We start from the raw sequence: 21,905 nt of genomic DNA on the forward strand, positions 1-21,905 counted from the left end.
GCCTCAGCATCTTACAGCACCTCACAGTTCCTCAGCACCTCACAGCTCTTTACAGCTGTCCGTTGGTTGCAGCTCCTGGTGTCTCCTGATGGTGGATGACGGTTGGACCGTTCCTGTTGGTTCTGCTTGAGACCTGTTCTTGGTGTTCCTGATTCTTGGTATCCCTGGTTCCTGGGGGTGAGGATGTGACTTCGATTGGTGTTTAAGCCTGTTTGCGGGTGGGTGCACGGTGAGGCAGGGTGCTGGCAGCGGACCAATGCATGCTCACACATCTCAGGACATTTTATTTGACACATGACGACTTCTACCTTGGTAAGCCGAGACAGGATTTCTCTCCCCCCTGAATGATCTGCTGCGTACCCTCGTCTCGTGTTTAATCGTGAAGTAAGGCATAGTGATAAGCATCTGCTCTTTTTCTATCAGTGCCTGTTTAATTCTGCATTTGCTTGCGATTATTTTGAATGATTTGAATTTACCTATTTTCACCACAAAGAAATAAAACGTTCTTCAGTTTATTTATTTTTTCCTTATTAATAAATTCCTTGTTGACGTTTCAACCTGTCCGTGCTTGTCCTTTCCTTCCATTGTTCCAGCATTGTCCGAACTTAGATAGACTGGGAGGTAATTATCAAACTCATTGACCTGCCACACTCGGCACGCACCAGCGGTAAACGCTCGGCCGCCCCAATTAAGATCTAACCAAGATAAGATTGGTGCTTTGCCGAGGGCGCGCTCCCCATTCAGGAAGCCACGTGAACTCGAGTTAAACGATAAAATTAGACGGTGGACACTGGAACTCGTGGTTAACTGATTCGCGTTCATGACTGCAAAGCAAGCCACCATACCACGAAGTTAATTGTGAGCGGTGGCCCTAGGTCCGGCTCTTCCGAGGAGAAACGGGGATTAACCCCCTCACCACAAGTGCAGAAGACTGGATCTGTCTTCTGCACTTCATAATACACTCGGTACTCGTTGCCCTAACTATATATACGAGAGAGAGAGAGTGAGAGAGAGTGAGAGAGAGAGAGAGAGAGAGAGAGAGAGAGAGAGTGAGAGAGAGAGAGAGAGTGAGAGTGAGAGAGAGAGAGTGAGAGACAGAGTGAGAGACAGAGTGAGAGAGAGAGAGTGAGAGAGAGAGTGAGAGAGAGTGAGAGAGAGAGTGAGAGAGAGAGTGAGAGAGAGAGTGAGAGAGAGAGTGAGAGAGAGAGTGAGAGAGAGAGTGAGAGTGAGAGTGAGAGTGAGAGAGAGAGAGAGAGAGAGAGAGAGAGAGAGAGAGAGAGAGAGAGAGAGAGAGAGAGAGAGATATATATACACTCTCTCGTGTGTAGGTCCTTAGGGTATTTGTTTTGAAAAAAATTCGGAAAAAAAACAAAATTTCAAACTTAAACCTTCAACTTCATTTGCTTATAAAAATGTATTATCATGAATATTACAAACATATTTGCAAAATAAATGTTTGAATTCTGCCTGGTGTAAATCATGACAACACAGCAACTTACGTACTCTTTTTTTTTTTCTTTCTTCTTTTTTTTGTATACCTTGTCAAGGCTCGAAGGAGAGCTAACACACAACACACAGCAAGGGGGGCATGAGACAAGAGGGGCATGCGAAGGACAAAACAGCAGGGAACAGAGACATTAGGAGTTCTGTGGAAGGGAGGGGAATGGGGCGGGGAACATAGAGTATACAAGATGGACACTGCAGGGACTTTCAGGAAGGAAAGCAGAGAATTTGTATGAGGTGGATTTGGGGTGGATTAATGGGGGTAGAAAAGATTGAGGATTTGGATTGGGGAAGATAAGAGGTGGTGGTGAACAGCTGTTATGAATGGCTGGAGGGAAAAATGCGATTGATCAGAGTGAGGGAGTTTATTCCAAAGGCGGGAAAAAGAGGAACAAAAGAGTGAAGGTGAGCAGTGATTCGTGATTTTGGTAGTTTTACCAGAAGGGGGCTGTTGCCGAACCTTGAGCGCCCTGCGGAAATATGGTTCTTGGTTCAGAAGGAGAGACAAACACGGATTCACCTGGATCTCTCATGATGCTTACACCTGTAAAAAACTGGATCACATTTTATCTTGAGTTCATTCAATTTTCCAATCACTTACTCATCTTGCAGTTAAACAAAGCCCATCTCTTTTGCCACGTGTCGTGGGCCGTTTCTAACCAATGGCAGAGGTGATAAAGGCGGGTTTCTTGCACCTAAAACCAGATTGCTCTGGGCAGCTGGGGCCCGTCAGCCTTGGATGGCAGCCCACCTCAGAGAAGATCAACTCCGATTTAAAATCCCTAGCTTTGGGTTAAATAGCCTGGCACTGGGCAGCAGAGATGCTTTGAACCACTCATTGGCATATGATTTCCTTTTGGGATCAACAGCAATGTCTGACATAGATGGAGGCACATTACTCAACTTTATGAAGAACTGGATCTGTCTTCTGCACTTCACGTTCCCCCTGTCCCAAGGGAATGAAGTATCAAGGCTCAATCCCCCTACACTGTTCTATGATGGCAAATATTTATGGCACTTTGGTTACAGCTCCAAACTATCTCGGACCTGTAGGACAACTCTGGGCTGGTTATCCAGCAAGCATGATGCCTTCCACCCAAAAACCCTTCTCGGGGAGGTGGTAGTTTGAGAAGTGGTACATCTTCAGCTCCACCAATTTGGCATACTCGACGTATCGCTACATGGAATGTATTATCATTAGCCTAATTAGGATATCTGGAAGCTATGGTGTGTGAAGTAACAAGGCTCCGAATATCAGTAGCAGGCCTGTGAAGCAAGAATACCTGGCAGTGGAGAGCAGCAAGTCAGGAACTACAGCCTCATCCGTTCAGAGAAGTCACAGCACAGCTATGGGGTAGCCCTACTACTGGCAAATGATATGAGCCGCTCATTGATGTCATGGCTCCCTGTCTCAGCCCATCTACTTATGGTTCACCTAAAGCATTGACATGGCACCTTTTCTCTGATTGTGGCATACGCCCCTACTGTGGTTTCTGCAAGTTCAGAGAAAGACACCTTCTTTGAACAATTGGAGTCTCTTGAAGCATCGGTCTCCCCTCATGACCAACTTTTGATTCTCGGCGACCTGAACGCATCCTCAGCATTGATCGTACAGGGTTCGAAAGTGTTATCAGGAACTACGGATCAGGCTATATGAATGACAACTCTCTTCGTATGATCTCCCTCTGCTCCTCTCATAATAGTCCAGTGGAAAAAGTATGATATTGGGATGAGGTGTGTTTATTGGTAAATACAATGTTTAATTGTTGTTTCTTGGTGTTTGATATCTACTGATAATATATTGTTACAGATTTCCGCCGGCGTCGGCGTTCGCATGATCGCTTCAGTCCAATCGCAGTCCCGCACCCACAGAAGGCCGGAATCCAGTCGTAGCTTTCTGGACAACCCCGGAAACCAACTACGGGTGCCTTTTAACACACCATAAACTTGTCAATTATTCTGTCCACGTGCTACAAGGTTAATTGCCGAATTGTCTATATACCTAACTATTCGCGCGGACAGAAATACCAAGAGTTTATACCTCGACGGGAACTTGTACGGAACGAGCCGTTAAGCGTACTCGTTCCGTGTGCGAAGCCGAGCGGTTTTAAATCGCCAAGTGCCATTGGACCAGATTATCACTTTTATCGGCCTTTATAGCCAGTTAACATCTCGAGCGCGCCGTGGCAGTCAATGGCAGAAAATGATGCAATGAACAGATCGACATTTAAACAATGGAGCATTTATTTACAGTAAGCACGTAATCAATGGGGGGGGGGGGGGGGATGGGGGACAATACGAGCAAAAAGCCAACAGCCGAGGTCGATGCGATAATGTACACGCAATCATGCACTGAACCAGCAATTCTACTTAATGAGACAAGGTGCCACAGACTTTCATACAAAACCCAAGGAAAAGAAATAGGGCTCGTGAGCCTTTAATGGCACTCAGAGCCGGGATGACCGAAGGACTCCAAGAGACCGGGTTTGTTACCTGGCCACCCCTTGGTGACGACCCGACGGTCTTCGGGTCGGCGACCCCTATGTCTCTGTTCCACCTGGGGCGTCGCGAAACGCGCCAGTCGCTTGAGCGGCTTGAGCAGCTTGGCGGGCGGCCTTCTTTGGTTGCTTGGCCTTCCCCACGGCCTGGTCAATTGGGCTTGGCCGACGACGCTTCAGAGGAGCGAACGGGCCTTACTCTCTGAAAGTTGATGCTCTTTTAGGGCCCGTTCATCCCTCAGCACCGCTCGAAGCTCTCAGGGCCGTCTTCCCGGACCGCGACGCAGCTTCGATACGCCTTTCTCTTCAGCGATTCCAAACTCTGTCGTTCTGCCATTGCGCCTCGATCCCGCCCAACTCGCTCTTGACGCTCCACCAACTCAACTCCAACTCCAACTGGTTCTTGGCGCCGAGACTCCACCCTTTTTATCGGGTGGGGGTGCCCGCCCCTTCGAACCTTCACCCGAGACTGGCTCCGCCTACTTTCACCTCTGCCCTTTCACCCCTGGTGGAAACCCCATTTCGGATTGGCTGGCTTTTTCCGAGGCAGAGCTCATTTTGATCTGAATATGCAAATCAGCCGCGAAGCGGCTGATTGCACACGGACGGTGGAATATGGCTTCCAATGTGGTGCAGCGTGTCTGCGACAACGGCATTTTGCCGCTGTTGCTGAGGAGGGCGTGATGGTGTCGCGATGTTGATCGCACTGTTGAGAAGATGGCGGTGTTGTGGAGTTGATAGCGTTGTTGAGATGTTGTTGAAAATAAAAGACAGAAAAGAATAACAGCGACCTCAAAGATTCACAGCCCGGCACACGAACCCGTTATACATCAGTGGGGGAATCTAACCTGAAACACATACTTATCGAAATAACTGATCTCTGGGGAACCTGAATGGTGTTCTGTGAATTTCCACCACCGTAACACTATCAAGAGGGTGCCAAAGTCGCACCCTTGGGGAATTTTTTTATACACATTTTAAAAAATGAATCGTTAATCAAAATATGCCTACTTTTCGGACAGTATTAAATCCTTCAATATTGAATACACACAAGTACTGTGCACACAACACGTTTATTTGACCTATACTATATCATATTGTGTTATTTTCATTAATCTTTGAACCAATATTCCCTTCTTTCGAACACAAAATACATTTTTCCACACATAAACATCGTAATATTTGATACAAAATTGAAATATGCGATAGCTGAAAGGAAATAACAACAGATAGTCATTAAGCTTACGTGTCATCGGATTCGTCATCGGCGTGGGAGTTTCCGGGTTTTGTTCGCTCATTGCAGCAGTCATCACTTCTGTTGCAGCTGCAGAACATGGAGCAGGCGAGTGGGGCCACAACACATCCACATCTGGCTGTTGAGCATGGCGTGTTTGACGAACATCCACATTTGGATGATTTGCAGAACTTCAACAGGAACAGGTGGCACCTTGTCTGCCACTGTCACTGGAACCAACCCCTGACCAGATTCCTCCTTCGACCAGCCAAACCGAACAGGATCCAGACTGGGTGGATCAGGGGACAAAGCAGACTTCCAGATGAGCGGCTGGTAATGTGCCCGGTGTACATGCTGGAGGAACGACTCAGTTGTGGGAGGAAGTGTCTTCACTTTAGGTGCAGCTGTAATCTTGTTTGACAACTTGGAGGACCATACATCATCACGAAAGGCTGACATATTGCTTGTCTGTTTGGATCCATAACAAGCACCAATGAACCTTATCACCTCGTCATAAGAGCAGGTGATTCCGAAACCATAACACTTGTCAATCAGGCTCTTGTCCTTCATCAAAAGACCTCGAGATACTTGCAAGGTTGTTGCTCGATGATTCACGGTGCTGGTGATCCCGTTGCCGATGAGAGAAGCCTGCAAGGTGTCTCCTAATTTTGGTGAAATCTGTGAGAGGAGATGAAGCAAGGTCGGACTACAATCATCATGAATGATGTCAGCACTTATTTCTGTCGCATAACTGTTCAAGTCAGGGACAAGTTGTTTTGTCTCCTTTGTTATTCTTGCTGCGACTTTGCGGATGTCCAAATCATCTTGGTCATTATCACCGGGTATTATCTTTTGGAGATGAGAAGCTTTGCTCTGGAACACAAGAATGCTTGCAACCCCAACTCCGGAGAGGACTACAAAGTCTGACCCAAAATGTGTTGAAAGATGTTCAATCAATGTGTCGTTTCAGCTGAATTCCCTGAAGAGATACATATAGGTTGTATACTTCAACAGAGTTCCAGATCCATGTTGGGTCATTGCTGAGTTCATGGATGACCTCCGCAAAGGCAGGATCTGCACATTCATCTTTGTGATGCTCCGACTTCCGATGGGCATACATCCTACCTCTCGGACCCATGAACTTTGTCATGCACTCCTTGTGGTACTGTGCATCTGCTGCACGAAGGTCGCTGACAGCTCCTTGCACCCGTATCCTGACCTGCTGGGCAATTTCATCCTCTCGAATGGAACATACTTCCAGAATGGAATATTTGAAGCTCCTCATGCCAGGCCCCCTTTCAGCAGTTCTGCAATGGACTACTCTTTTCCATCTATGAGGATGACGTGGGTCGGGGGCTGGTTCACACACCTCACCACAAAATAAGCAGTGTGCCAAGAAATCAAACTGGGCAATTTCTGATCGACGTGTTCTTTTTGGAGGGGGTGTTCCACTGCTTTCGTTGCTATTTGCCTCCACAAATCTTTTGATGTGGATCTTTGACGTATATGTCGAAACACAACTTTTGTGACATGAGAGTGCAGTGTTAGGATCATCAGCTAGTCTATGCTCTAGTTCTACATGCAACCCATCACTACGGATTTTGCTACTGTCTATGATAGTATGCAGGCGTTGGGGCTTGGCAGAGATAATATTTTCTTTGGATTTTCCACAGTTGAAGAGACCCCTCTGCTTCATTGGATGCCATGTTTCAAGTCAGTCTGGAATAAGAAAGAGACAGAAGAATAAATACATGATATGTTCAAAACAACAAATGGTTCAAAATTATCACATATGTAAACTATTGCATTTTATGTTACAGGAGTATACATTCATGTTTATTTCACCGGGCGTCGTGGTGTGCGCCTGTAATCTGGCTACTCGGAGGCTTGGGTTGGAGGATCGCTTGAAGACGGGGGCTCTGCACTGGGCCGCGCTATGAGAGGGTGTAGGGCAGCCCGGAATCATGGTGAAACCCCATCCTTATCCCTGTGTCGTAAGAGGCGACCAGGGTTGCGTCAGGAAGGGCATCCGGCGTAAAACCTGTGCCAAATCAGTATGCGGATCATAACGGATGATCCGCTGTGGCGACCCCTAACGGGAGCAGCTGAAAGACGAACAACAACATTCATGTTTATTTCAATGTGTCTGTAATCTATGTATTTTCACCAATTGTCATCATGGGTGTACCATGAATTAAGCATCTGAAATATATATATATATATATATATATATATATATATATATATATATATATATATATATATATATATATATATATATATATGGAAAGTAAATATATATGCAAGTTGTTTATTATCTATTGGCGCATATTCTCGGTTAAACCGATATTATTTGCCGTTCACAACAAAATGTGATATAAAGTGCATTATTCTGCCCCTGGATGATTTTATCATAAATTTCTATGTAATATATGGTAACAGGCTGTAAATAGTCCAGCTAATTTGGACATAGGTACTACTAATTCGTAAAAAATATATTTTAGACGAGTCGACAAAATGTCGATAATCGCTCGAAAACGTTCCCTTTTTCAAATGGCAAGAAAAAAAAAATTCCCCAAAGGTGCCAAAGTGGCACCCTCTTGTTTTGAGATCAGTATACATATGAGTTACAGAAATTGCAATAAAACATTGTATATGCTGCAAAACACGGTCAGTCAGGATTCCACTGGACTATAACCTATCCATTGTGGGTTCTTGGTTCAGAAGGAGAGACAAACACAGATTCACTTGGATCTCTCATGACGTTTATACCTGGAAAGAACTGGATCTCATTTTATCTTGAGATCAATCAATTTTCAAATCATATTGGGTGTTCAGAGGCATGGAAGCTCCAGCAAACACTGACCATAGACTAGTTGTGGCTGATATATGTCTGCACTCTGTATACCATTATCAAGTAAGACCTGGGCAACATTTGAATGTGGAAGCTATGGTTCATGATCCAGAGCTGTCATCTCGATATAACATTGCCATTCAGAACCGTTTTGATGCTTTGGGTGAACTCTCAGATGATGTTGAGAAGTCTTGGCCTCTTATCCATGACAGTATCCTCTCTACAGCATCCAAGACGGTTGGATTCAGTAAGCAACAGAAACGGCACTGGTTGTCAGCTGATACCCTGGCCATTATTGAGATGAAGAGGCAAGCATGACTTCAAGGAAACATCCCAGAAAGAAATCGCCTTAGAGATGTCTTTCGGGCGAAGGCTTGGAAAGATCTTGACTCTTGGTATGGGCACCTGGCCGATGAAGTTGAGGAATGTATTCATCAAAACGACCTTAGACCTGTCTTCTGGTCAATCCAGCGCATGCGTATTGGTTGAAATTAAAATAATAGCAAAGGCAGCATTCTGATTATGAAGGCAAGCGGCACCACCTGCCATACCAATGAGGAAACCCTGAACTGCTGGAAAGAACATTTTGAGAAGGTGCTTAACTTTCCTCCTGGTACACACTCCCCCAACTCGGAGGAAGAGTCATCCATAGCTGTTGATAATGTCGCTGTGCGTATTAACCCTCCATCCTTCTTTGAGGTCCACCACACAGTGAGGAAACTCAAAAATGGTCGAGCTGCTGGATGTGATAACATCACTGCTGAAATGTGTGGAGACTCCAATTTGTGACATATTACACTGGCTTTATATAAATGTCTGGAATTCTGGGCACGTTCCAGCCGAGTGGAAAAATGGCATAATAATCCCCATCTACAAAGGCAAAGGCCCCTGCTCCAACTGCAGTAGCTTTCGCCCGATCACCTTGCTGTCAGTCCCTGGGAAGGTTTTTGCTCATGTTCTCCTGAACCGTATTCACCCCCTTCTGCTACAACGTAGACACCACCAGCAATCTGGTTTCACCCCCAAACAGGTCTACAATGGATGCCATACTCATCCTCCATATTCTTGCAGAACTTCATCGGGAATTTCAGTGGCCATTAAATGTGGCGTATATCGACATCAAGGCCGCATTTGACTCTGTTGACCGAACATCCCCATGGAAGGTGCTGAGAGGCAATGGGGTTCCGTCATCACTTCTCAGCCTGGTGCGGGACCTCCATGAACATACAACAATACCATCAGAGTGGACATCAGAGTGGACACCGACTTATCACCTTTCCTCACATCTTCTGGAGTTCATCAGGGTTGCGTCCTTGCTCCCTCCCTCTTCTGCTGCGCCATGGACTGGATAATGTCAAGGTGTACAGATCAGCTTTGAATGAATGTTGGTTGAGAAATCACCGATCTATGCTATGCAGATGATGCCGCCCTATTTGTGAGAGACCCTGTTTACTGTGTGGCTGTGTTTAACCACTTTGAATCGGTTGCTGAAAGCCTCGGCCTTAAGTCCTCATAGCAAAAAATTCAAAGAACAGAATGTTGCCATTGGTCCTTCTCCCCTGCCAGTACCTATCTCTGGTGTAGTTGTGGAGTCAGTGGACCATTTCAGCTTCCTGGGCTCCAACATTCATTCATCTGGATACTGTATCCCTGATGTGCATAGACGAATTGGCATGGCTGGCTCTGTCATCAGGCAACGAGACGCTGTCTGGAAACAGCACCGGCTTAGTTTACCATCAAAGCTCCGCATTTGCAGAACATGTGTCCTACCTGTTCTCCTCTGTAGTTGTGAGACATGGAATCTTTTAAAAAAGGACCAAGACACTTTACAAGCTTTCCACATGTGATGTCAACATCACATCCTTGGGGTACAATGTTATAACCGAGTTTCAAACAGGACTATTCCTGAGATCACTAGACTTGGCCCCATCACTGTCGATATTGCAAGGAGACACTCTTCTCGATTTGGATACATCTGTTGTTTAAATGAACATGTGCCAGCTCATATTTCCTTGGAATTCGCCACGATTCTTTAACATAGTCACCGACCCGATCCAACCTGGCGCCGTCCTCGAGGATGCTCAAGACTTTCTTGGCTATGCCAGTGTGCCAATGAGTTTGGCTTTAGCCCATGTGAATGTTAGCAGAAGGCGGAAAACCGACAGTTACGGGGGTCGTGACGTCCCCTAGTTTGGCATGCATGTTTGTAGTAGTAGTAGTAGTAGTGAGGTGTTTTGAATTACATGGTGGTGTTTGTCCCACTGTAGCGACATGTGGTGAGGTGAGCTGAGCGTAGCGAGCCTATCTACACCAATCTAATATATAAAGCTCTTTCTAACCACTGACTGATAATAAAGATCGGTACCTTCTGGGATGACATAGCAATAGCGACAAATGAAGTCACTCCAACCTTGATCATGTGACCCTTAGATCTCCTGTCAAGGTTGGTTGAGATTGGATAAGTAACGACCTAATGTATTGTGGTCAAAAAAGACAGACACCAAATTGCGTATTTTAGTACGATTATGAATTATGCAGAAACAATTTTTCCAAATGAAGTTTTTCATTCATAAGCGAAGAGATCACACTAAACACTGTTATCGTTGAAGGAGGTCACATGTCAGGAATACCTGCAAAACATCCATGCACAAAAAAAAATCCTTCTCAAAAACTTCCCACTCACCCTTCTCCCACCATTCACCCCACTCACTCACCCTTCTCAAAGATGCCCCCCCCTTTCATCCACAAAAATGTCTCCTGCCCCTGCCCTCTCTCCTCCATCTCATCATTCCACCTCCTCAAATCCTCAACTGCCTTCTCCACCCTCTCTTATTACTCCACACTATACCCTATCCCAGCACCACAGAGCTTTTTCTCCTCCTCATCCAGCCCCTCCCAGAGCTCTTCTCCAATCCCCCACTCTTTCAACAACTCTCCTTACCACACCCCTCCTCTCTTGTCCGTGTGGAGTTGTATTGTGTGGAGGTGTTACGGATTCGTAAATCCTATAGTTTTGTAAGAAGGAGTTACCTCTTTGGATGGATTTGTGAATCTTATGTGATTGGAAATGTGGAGTTTTGTATTAAGGACGGAAGTTGAGTGTTCCAACCTGGAACTCTTGTACGTTTGTATTTATATCTGATTTGTATGCGCACTGATTTGCATTGATCTGCATGTGGTACTAAGTGAGTGTTGAAATGGAGCGTGTGTGTGCGAGTCCAGTCGATTTCACTGGAATAAAACGATGCTCTGTTGTGTATTGTGACCTGTCAAGCTTATGGGAATGCATGAGTATGGAAAGTGGAGATAAGGATTGGTCGTCACCGTACACTGTGAAGACTCTGGATGAGGCGAAGTGCACACGCCGATTCCAGAGGGAAAACGATGACGACTGACTCTTCACACGCTGTTTCATCTTTGGCATGGACACAAATAACTGGGTACATGTAAGCTTGTATTGAAAGACAGAGCCCTAGCATTGTGCTGCGATCTATTTAGAGTGCACGGCGGATGTCGTTGAGAGTGTTTTAAGACTAGATTCAGAGTGTTGTTGTTCGTCTTTTGGCTGCTCCTGTTAAGGGTCGCCACAGCGGATCATCCGTTATGATCCGCATACTGATTTGGCATAGGTTTTATGCCGGATGCCCTTCCTGACGCAACCCTGGTCACCTCTTACGACACAGGGATAAGGATTGGGTTTTGCCATGATTATGGGCTGCCCTACACCCTCTCATAGCGCGGCCCAGTGCAGAGCACCCGTCCTCAAGCGATCCTCCAACCCAAGCCTCCGAGTAACCGGATTACAGGAGCACGCCACTACGCCTGGTATAAGACTAGATTCAGAGGTGGTGTGTGAATTCAATCTTGGTGAAAATCTGAATTAGAAGTGATTGTGAGCTCGATAAGGAATTGAAGATTACTGTATGACGTCATACATGAATGACTTGTTAGAAATGATATTGCAACAACTAAATAATGAATGAATTGAATGTGGAACTTCACGCAGAGAGTTAAAGCAGCCCGGCTGTTCGTGGTTTGGTTACTGGCTCATGATGAGACCACTTTGGCTTGGGGCCACTTGCTTGGTGCTGATAAAAACCAAGGTCACAAATCTCCCTGAACGGGCCAACACTAAACTGGAATGTCTGTGCTTTGCTGGCAGGGAAGGATAAATGGGTGTTCCCTGCCTTGGATAGACACTGAAGCAAGTGTTGAAGTTTTATTTAAAAGCCAGAAGGATTTTGGATAAATTGGGAAATAACAATTGTGAATGTGGAATATATTCCGAATGTGAAGTCCATTTAGGAGACTCGCTATTGCCGACATTATGAGACAAAAATAAATTAATGAAAAGTGGGAATTTGCCTCCAATTACTCAGCCCGGCAAGCTGAGGTCTTACAAGCAGCTGTTAGTACTGCTAGACAAGATTTATGGGTACTGGAACCCCCCCCCATTCAATTCATATGTGGATTCAAAGGGGGGGGGGGCGGATAATTCCCCAGAGAGGGGGAAAAAATGGCCCCAAAATGCGAGTGCTGTTGTCATTAAAAAAAACCTCGTCTCTCAAGTGTGTGTGTGTGTGTGTGTGTGTGTGTGTGTGTGTGTGTGTGTGTGTGTGTGTGTGTGTGTGTGTGTGTGTTTGTTTCACCCACGGCACAGTTACTGTGTTGAAATGCATGTGCGTGTGAGAAATGTTTCCAAAATTTTGATTTGAATCGTAACCATTCTACTTAAAATGTGATCGAAATATAGAAATGCGATTTGGAATGATTTTAAAGTGATTTGTTGATGTTTAGCACATCAGGCGATTCACAGATGATGCATGATCCCTCGGATGGACGTTAAACTAGGCGTGCGGTCTTCATTAGTCTGTGAATGTTAAAGTTAATGGATGACATTGGTTGATGGATGTTAAAGACAAATTCCTGCCAAAACTACTGCTAAGAAGGCAATGGCAAACAACCCAGTGTAACCCTTTGATCGATTCAGGCAGGCAAAATTCATTGCATATATGAATGAAATAATGTTACCTCTTCCAATGATTGATCTGTTAAGCAAGTACATCAAGTGGTGAAGAAAATTGGGTTAAAATCCAGGCAAAGCTAGTGCTCCTGAGATGGCTAGTGTACAGACTGGCTGTCCGGTGTTCCTTAAACACACAGCCGTTGCAGGCCTTATCAAAAGAACATTCCAATCCTTTGCCTGCCAAGGTCGAGCTTTCTGTATGGGAAGCGGACAGAAAAACATATCTGTTGCCTTTATATGGGCCTCACTCTGTCAGGGTAAATTCATTAGATTTAATTGGACAATTTTATTTATTGTCACAATGATTGACCATAAAGCTGTTTAAGTGAAATTGGATAAATATTGCACTCAAAAGGTGGAGTTTTAACCTAATGGCTATCAGGAGTAGCCAATCAGGAGAAAGAGGGACCAGTTGGGAGCTAACAGCAGGTGTCATAACTCAGATGCTAACAGCAGTTCAAATTTTCCATGCTTCCCCCACAACAGTGATAAACATTACTTGGGGAAAAGATGGGGAAGGTTCTACCGAGATAGCTTCATGTATGGACGGAGTGTTTTGAGCTGCAATTTAAATGCTATTCGCCTGATGACTCAACTTTGACAAATGATTTGACAATTTTTGTACACCTGTTTAAAAACAGAGGTTTAAACTGGATTTATTTGTTTTGATAAAGGAATGGATTTGTTTTTAAAAGGTCAGAGGACGTGATTAGATGGCTAGTGTATGTGAGTTGGTTATATTGCAGCATGTTGCTGTTTTGGTGAGAGATAAGTGGATAAGAAAAGGACAATGTCAGAGATTTAAAATGTTGATAGAATTCTGATTAGTGATGAGAGACGTTGGTAATACATTATTTTCCCGAGATATTTCAGCTCCATTGACCATGAAAGAAATGAATGCTCATCAGATTTATGAAACAATATTAGCATTTGGTATAAATAAACTGTTTGGAGAAATTTTGTATTTCTTAATCATATTGGCAAGTTTTGTTCCCAAATGTTTCCAAATGGACGCTCTGCAGCCAGTCTGGTCTGCAGCTCGGCAACTCGATGTCAGGATGATCGAGCGGCGTGGAACTCTTACTATGGGGAAGTTCGCAGAGCTGAGAGCCCGAGAAAGACTTCCAAAAGAATTACTCTGTGATGACAATGATAGTCATGCTACTTGTTTAATTAGTGTAATTATAACAAGTGATACTCGTGATAATGTCTGCTGCACCGGGTTTGTTGTCACATGCATAAACATGGGGAACAGTTAGTAACTAATGGAAGTTGTGTGCGGTAACTTAGTTAATTACTTTTAGACTCAGCTCATAAAAAAGTAAAGGAAAAGGGAACTCATTGAGAACACTGGAGGCACAAGATTTTTGTGTTCATTGTGTCTTTTTCTCCATGACAATTCATAATGGTATTCGAACCATCATGTTTCTTTTGGTTATAATTAGTATCAACTTTTGTTTTGAGATGACAAATTGAGAAACCTTTTATCATACAAGTCTCGAAATCCAAATTTAAATGTATTGGGGTCTTCAAGTGACAGAGTATTCTCCCTATCTGTTTTTCCGAACTTCTTCTTGAATGGATCGAAATTTGCAGAGTAATTAGAGTCCATATCTTTAAACCAGTAACTTGGGACACATGTGAATGATTGGTAATATCACAGTAAGGTTATTGATAACTTGCAGTGATGATTGATATATTGTCAATCACTGCAGCTGTGGACCTTGTTGATCGGTTAATTGAGGGTCGGGAAAAGTTACTGAGAATTGGATCGAGATAATACATTAAGTTGAGGTACTTACGAAATATTGAAAGAGGGTCTCTGTTATTAAATTGATCGACAGATTGGTCAACATTAAATATTAGGAATCATAAGTTAACTGCAAGGGAAAAATCAAGATACGAGGGAAAGCAGCATGGTATTTACATAACCATAATGCAGAATGGCTGGAAGAGTGGGCTAGACCAACAGCAATTATGAAATCAATTAATGGAATTAGGAATTGTACCATCTACTGTAAATGCTTCCATATTTTGTGGGGAAAAAACCAAACGAAAAGGATAAACAAGAATTATGTGGAGTACAGAAGGCATTACCATGTGAAAGGAATGTTAATTGGTCAGTGGAAGAATTATATTATTGAAAAGAGTGTGATGATGCCACAAGCCAATTTAAATATTACCTGTTTTATTTGTTTTCTGATTAATTGAGCAAGTGCATGATTTTTTTTAAAAGTGGTACTTCTTGGATGTTTACTTAAGTAAGTTGAAGTATTTGTAACACTGACTTGACCATCTTTCATCAGCACAGAAGTGCTTAGTAAGCTGGGAAAATAAATAAATAATGTCAGTTGCTCTGGAACTGCTTGTGAATGAAACTGTGGATTGCTTAGCAGATATGAATATTACCAGAGTTGGTGTCAAAGCCACCCAATGCTCGCCTGTTTATACATTTATCGTTTTTAAAAGACAAGTCTAACAATTAATATATTTTATAAAGCATTGCAGTGAAGTCTGATCCAAATAATTTTAAAGCTATATATGTATTTGTATATTGTAATCAGTAACAAGAGCGCAAGTGAGCACAATATATGCCCGAACAAGAAGGTATATACAGAATTGTGCTACGACATGGAAAATAGCATCCTGGTTGCCATGGCAACCACTTTAGATGACGAACGTATGTCATGACACACCGTCTCAACAGTCTGTACCTATGTTCCAAATATGAAACGTAAAAGTTGAAAACTTTGGGAGTTAGAGTGCGGACAGGAACGGATGGAAAACAGCATCCTGGTTGCCATGGCAACCACTTAAGATGACGAACGTATATCACGACACACGGTCTCAACAGTGTGTACCTATGTACCAAATATGAAACGTGAAAGTTGAAAACTTTGCGAGTTAGATTGCGGACAGGAATGGATGGAAAACAGCATTCTGGTTGCCATGGCAACCACTTTAGATGACGAACATGACACAACACACCACCTCCACAGTCTGTACCTATGTACCAAATATGAAACGTGAAAGTTGAAAACTTTGGGAGTTAGAGTGCGGACAGGAACAGACGGATGGACAGACAGACAGACAGACGGACGACCGGTATCACATAAAAAGCCCCGAATATATATATATATATATATATATATATATATATATATATATATATATATATATATATATATATATATATATATATTAGACTAGGCGTAAGTCGTCACCATCGGGACCGAGAAAAAAAGTGACGACTTAGAAATGTGACGACTTACGCGTATGCGAACATTCATGATGACTGTGGGGTGAAGGATGAAGTTGCGCGTGGCCTGGACACGTATGTGTGAGAGCCGGCTATTGTACCAAAAGGAAAACACAATCCTCGGGGCATAGGTGGGGGTTCATTGGTGAGTTGGAAAGTGGTCAAGCAAAGATGGAATTCATGAATCAGTTTATCAAAAGTAATGATAATGAACAACTGTAAGACAACTTCACCTGCTTATCACCATGATGAGATTGACCAACGAACCCCAGAGACTTTTCTGGCAGCATCTGCCAGAAAAGCCCAGTCTCATCAGCATTGTACACGTCCCGAGGCTGATACCTTTCCAAGATGTCTTTCAATTTGCCATCCTTCCAGTCGTACACCACTGCGAATCCACGCTGCCTGATTCGCCGCACTTCTTGACCTTGCCGATTCCCCACCTCACTTTGAATCTGTCTATCCAGTGCATCGGCAAGGTCTCGGCATCATCATGCCCGAGGTCCGCAGAGAATTGACGTGCCTTCAACAGCAACATTTCACCGTCCAACCGAATATTTGGCTGAGCCGACATTTGCCGAAACCAGATGATGAGCGCGTCATCGACATCTCCAAAGGACACACATTTCACGCGTTTCACACTTACCACCGCCTCACGATCTTCTCCACTTGTCCAAATATCTTGCCCTTATTCTTCAAGATATCGTTCAATGTCTGCCGTTTAATGTCCAACTTCTCAGCTATGGCTGTTTTCATCATCAGTGGGTTTGCCTCGCAAAACTGGATAATGTCGTATTTTTCTTGGTAGGTTTTAGTTGTAAGCTTTCGCTGAGTCGCCATTGTCCTGCCTGCAGTGCGATCAACGTGTGTACGCAGTTATAAATAGCCTATCACTGACGGTGTAAACCAATGAGCGAGCATCACGATTCCATGAAATCGGGATTCTCACGAGGCAGCAGTTCTGTGTGACGAGTTCGGAGTGGTAATTTACTTGAGTTTCCATTATGCGGGAACGGATAACATCTGACGACTTAGACGAAGTGACGACTTACAGAGGGATGACCCTTTATTCATAGGGACGTAACATGAGATAAATTCGGGACTTTTTGATGCTGCCGACTTAGGCGAAGTGACGAGTTACACGCTGCCGACTTACGCCTAGTCTACTGTATATACCGTGGTGCCCCCAGAATCCGAACGCCCCATTGTTTGAACAAATTGGAATCCGAACAATTTTTTCGAGAAAATTTTGCCCTAAAAACCGAACACATTTTCGAAAACCGAACACAACGTGGTGTTCATGTTTGTTCACGTGCGTCTCCCCTGCCTGTTCAACCCGCATCTTCATGCTTTGTTCATTCAGTTCGTCAGTGGAAGTACTCGTGAAAGCATCTCTCGTGTGTCGATCGCTACTTTACCTCATGTTTTCACCTTGATTTGTGCATTTTTATTTTTCAATTATCACCCTTGCGCATTCACCATGGCACCCAAGAAGAGCAGTGAAGCAAATAGGAATTAGAGGAAGTCCGTGAGAATGACAATTGAGTTGAAGAAAGAACTTATTGCGAAGCAAGAGATCGGTACGCGTGTGTCTGATCTCGCTGCCATGTTCGAGCTGCCGAAATCGACCGTGTGTAGGATTCTGAAAAATAAAGAAGCGATAAAAGCGCGAAAAACCCGTCGTGAAGCGAACTCATTCAATGAACCCTCTGACGAATCGGCTTTAACGAACGCAACGTTTTTTCGCGAGGATCGTAGTGACGTCATGCTGCGTCACCCAATCGCTTCACCTCTTGATTCTCTCCCGTGGAACCGTGTGGTGAAAATGGCACGTTTGTGTCTCCACAGAGTGTACTGGGATATAAAACACCATTTGGTGCTTCATGGTTAATTACATACCTCCACCAGGCTGAACAGTTTACGTTTTGGATCCCAATGGCCACTGATAGGCCGGAGCTGCATCCAGACCTGATGGAAGAAGCGACAATGCTCTTGCTCATCCCCCAGGCTTAGAAAAAGATTCATGACCCAGAAAAGGTCATTTACTCATCTTATTTTACCTTAAACATGGGTAATTTCAGTTGAAAGTGTCTTGAAAGTGGGTTTTCTTGGGGTCCAGGAACGGATTAATTCACTTTCCATTATTTCTTATTGGGAAAATAGTTTTGGAATCCGAACTTTTTGGAATCCGAACAGCCTCTTGGAACGAATTAAATTCGGATTCCGGGGGCACCACTGTATATATATATATATATATATATATATATATATATATATATATATATATATATATATATATATATATATATATATATATATCTCAAAGGGCGGAGGAGCTCCTTGTGAGCCAACGGCCATCCATATCTGGTGCCCAACTGTGTCTGCGGACGTCCTCCTGCAGTTGGGTTACTTTTTTGTTGGGAGGCTGGTGGCAGGATTTGCACTCCGGCCACCGTAAAACCCTTCATTCCGCAAAACACAAAAACGCAAGAAAAAATGTGAAAACCCACTCCGTGGGAGTACCTCCTGTGCAGCTTCCCTTCGCAGGGCAGCTCACCGGATGATGGGATTGGGGCAAAGCCTTCGGGACCCCCAATCTTTGATGAAAGGAGGGAAACCATGGGGTAACATCCCTGGGTCAGATTGAGGGAGAGTGTGTCGGAGTGGTGCTGAGGTGTCGTCCACCAGACGGCGGTCTCCTTGGGTTAACCTGAGGCGGTCCCTTCGGGTGGGTGCCTGGAATGTCCTATCCCTAAGAGAGGATGATCACCTGTCTCTTATAATCTGAGCTCAAACGTTTGGACATCGGGATTGCAGCTCTCTCTGAGGTTTGGAGACCGGATTGCGGCGAGATAATGGTGGGTGGTTACACCTACTATTGGTCTGATCGCTCTGATGGTTACCATACTCAAGGAGTTGCTGTAGCTGTGGCCAATAAGCTGACCCCAATGATAATTGAGGTAACACCGGTCAACGAGCGTATTATGAGACTAAGGATTCGTCACTCCTTAGGTGTCATTTCCTTGGTCTCTGTCTATGCTCCGACTGAGGTGAGTGACCTCACCGTGAAGGACACATTCTACGCAACGCTCGAGTCTGTGGTTGATCAGTGCCCCAGATGAGATACACTTCTAGTCTTGGGGGATTTCAATGCATCGACTAGAACTGATAGGGACGGTTATGAGACATTGTTGGTGTTGGTCCCCATGGGTCAGGAAATATGAACCAGAATAGCACTAAGTTCCTTGAGTTTGCAAGAAGTCATGGACTTAGGGTGGCTGGTTCATGGTTTCAGCACCCACAAGCTCATCGCTGGACTTGGTATTCCAGCGCTGGCGGTGTGGCAAAGGAGATTGATCATGTGCTCATTGAAGGTCGCTGGAGGATGCTCCAGAACTGCAGGGTCTACCGGAGGGCTCAGTTCTGCAATACTGACCACCGGCTTGTTGTAGCAACTCTAAAGCTGCACCTTAAATCCTGGAGAATGGTACCATCCCAGCCTAGGCTGGATGTTGGCAAGCTCAAGGATAAGAGAGTTGCTGAGGAGTTTGCGAACAGGCTGAGTGGACATTTGTGGTGTCTGGATGCTTTGGCGGGTCCTGAAGAGTTGTGGAGTGCCTTCAAGACCACCGTCCTTGATGTTGCCGGTGGATGTCTTGGAACTCACCGCAGGGCAAAGAAGAATTTTGTCTCTCAAGGGACACTGGATACCATTGACCAGAGTCGCAGGGCCAGGCTGAATTGCAGAGCTGAGCTGTTCAGGGAGCTGAGGCGTACAACTGTATGTGCGCTAGGGGTGGAGAAGGAGGCCGATGTGCGAGGAATCTGTGAGGGGTAGAGCATCACCTGTGGACAGGTGATTCTCATGCAACTTTCAGGGGAATTCGCACATTGCGTTCATCCAAGCCCATCCCTCGGAGCACTGCAGTTAGAGCAGAGAGTGGTAGGCTCTTGACAGAGGAGTCTGAAGTGAAGGCCCGCTGGGCCAGTTACTTTGAGCAGTTGTACCAGGCTGATCCCCCAGCTGTCGAGTTGGACATCAAGGGTGTTACAATCCCTGTTACTGACCCTCCAATCAACTGTGGTCCACCTTCGCTTGTGGAAACACGGGCAGCGGTGAACCGGTTGAAATGGCGTAAAGCTCCAGGGATCTGTGGCATCCATGGTGAACTTCTCAAGGCTGGTGGAAATGCTGCACTCGTGTCGTTGCATGCAGTTTTGTGCTCTGCCTGGAGCACAGGCATCATCCCAACTGACTGGAAGAGGGGCCACGTTGTCCCTCTCTGGAAAGGGAAGGGTGATCGCCAAGACTGCAACAACTACCGATGGGTGATGCTGCTCTCAGTGCCAGACAAGGTCTTTGCTCGGATAATTCTTGATAGGGTTCACCAACATCTGCTTGAGCGCCAGTGTCCAGAGCAGTCAGGCTTTACACCAAAGAGGTCAACGATTGACCGTATCCTTGCTCTTCGGGTCCTCACCGAACGCAGACGAGAGTTTCGGCAGGAGCTGCTTGCAGCCTATGTTGATCTCTGTGAAGCGTTCAAAATCAGTGAATCGGGATGCCCTCTGGAGGATTCTTGGTCTTCATGGGGTGCCACCAAAACTGATCGATCTGATGTCTGAACTCTACTTTGGTACTGAGAGTGCTGTGAAGTGTGGTGGTACCATCTCCAACTTATTTCCAGTTGTTATTGGAGTTCGTCAGGGGTGTGTACTGGCCCCCACACTTTTCAGCACTTGAATGGACTGGATTTTAGGGAGGATGTCGGAAAGATCAAGCTGCGGCGCATCGTTTGGGAATGTCAAGATCTCGGACCTTGATTTTGCAGATGATGCAGTCATCTTTGCGGAGACTTTAGATATCCTTTTGGGGGCCCTCGAGCTGCTGAATGAGGAGTCGGAGCCGCTGGGATTACGGGTTTCTTGGGTCAAAACTAAGATCCAGGCTTTCAATGACATCTTGGATGCTGCTGTCCTGTCTGTGACTGTTTGTGGTGAGGATGTTGAGGTCGTGGAGAGATTCACTTACCTTGGCAGTGATATTCATGTGTCTGCTGGCTGTGAGTCAGAGCTCAATAGACATCTGGGTCGGGCCTGGGGAGTCATGGATTCACTGGTTCATGGGGTGTGGCGCTGCCGGTACCTGTGCGGGAGGACGAAAGTCCGAGTCTTCTGGTCCTTGGTGCTTCCAGCCTTGCTCTATGGATGCAAGACTTGGACTCTGACCAAGTATCTGAGACGGAGACTTAATTCCTTTGGTCGCAGGTCTCTTCGGAGAATCCTTGGCTATCGCTGGTCAGATTTTGTGTCCAACGAGCGGTTGCTGAGAGAGACTCGGATGAGATTTGTTACCTGCATGGTCTGTGAGCGTCAGTTGCGGCTGTATGGACATGTGGCTCGTTTTCCTGACGCTGATCCTGCTCACCAGATTCTCTCAGCGAGGGAGTCACGTGAGTGGAGGAGGCCAATGGGCCGACCACGTGCCTCGTGGTTGCAGCATGTTGGCCATCATCTCAAGGAGATGGGTC

General features: G+C 45.1%; 1 protein-coding gene across 1 annotated transcript in view; it reads right to left on the bottom strand.

The window, feature by feature from the left end:
* The window catches only part of LOC147025805 (vesicular glutamate transporter 1-like), a 77,247-nt gene extending 71,596 nt beyond the window's left edge, over positions 1–5,651 (bottom strand). Inside the window, exon 1 of the mRNA XM_085880641.1 lies at positions 5,248–5,651. Coding sequence (XP_085736767.1) covers positions 5,248–5,336 — 89 coding nt within the window. The 5' untranslated portion in view covers positions 5,337–5,651. The remainder of the gene's footprint in view (positions 1–5,247) is intronic.
* Positions 5,652–21,905: the final 16,254 nt, after the last annotated feature.

The sequence above is a fragment of the Eptatretus burgeri genome, chromosome 5 (assembly GCF_056783735.1).
Source record: "Eptatretus burgeri isolate ZD-2024b chromosome 5, Ebu_testis_v1, whole genome shotgun sequence".
In the NCBI taxonomy this organism is placed as follows: Eukaryota; Metazoa; Chordata; class Myxini; order Myxiniformes; family Myxinidae; genus Eptatretus; species Eptatretus burgeri.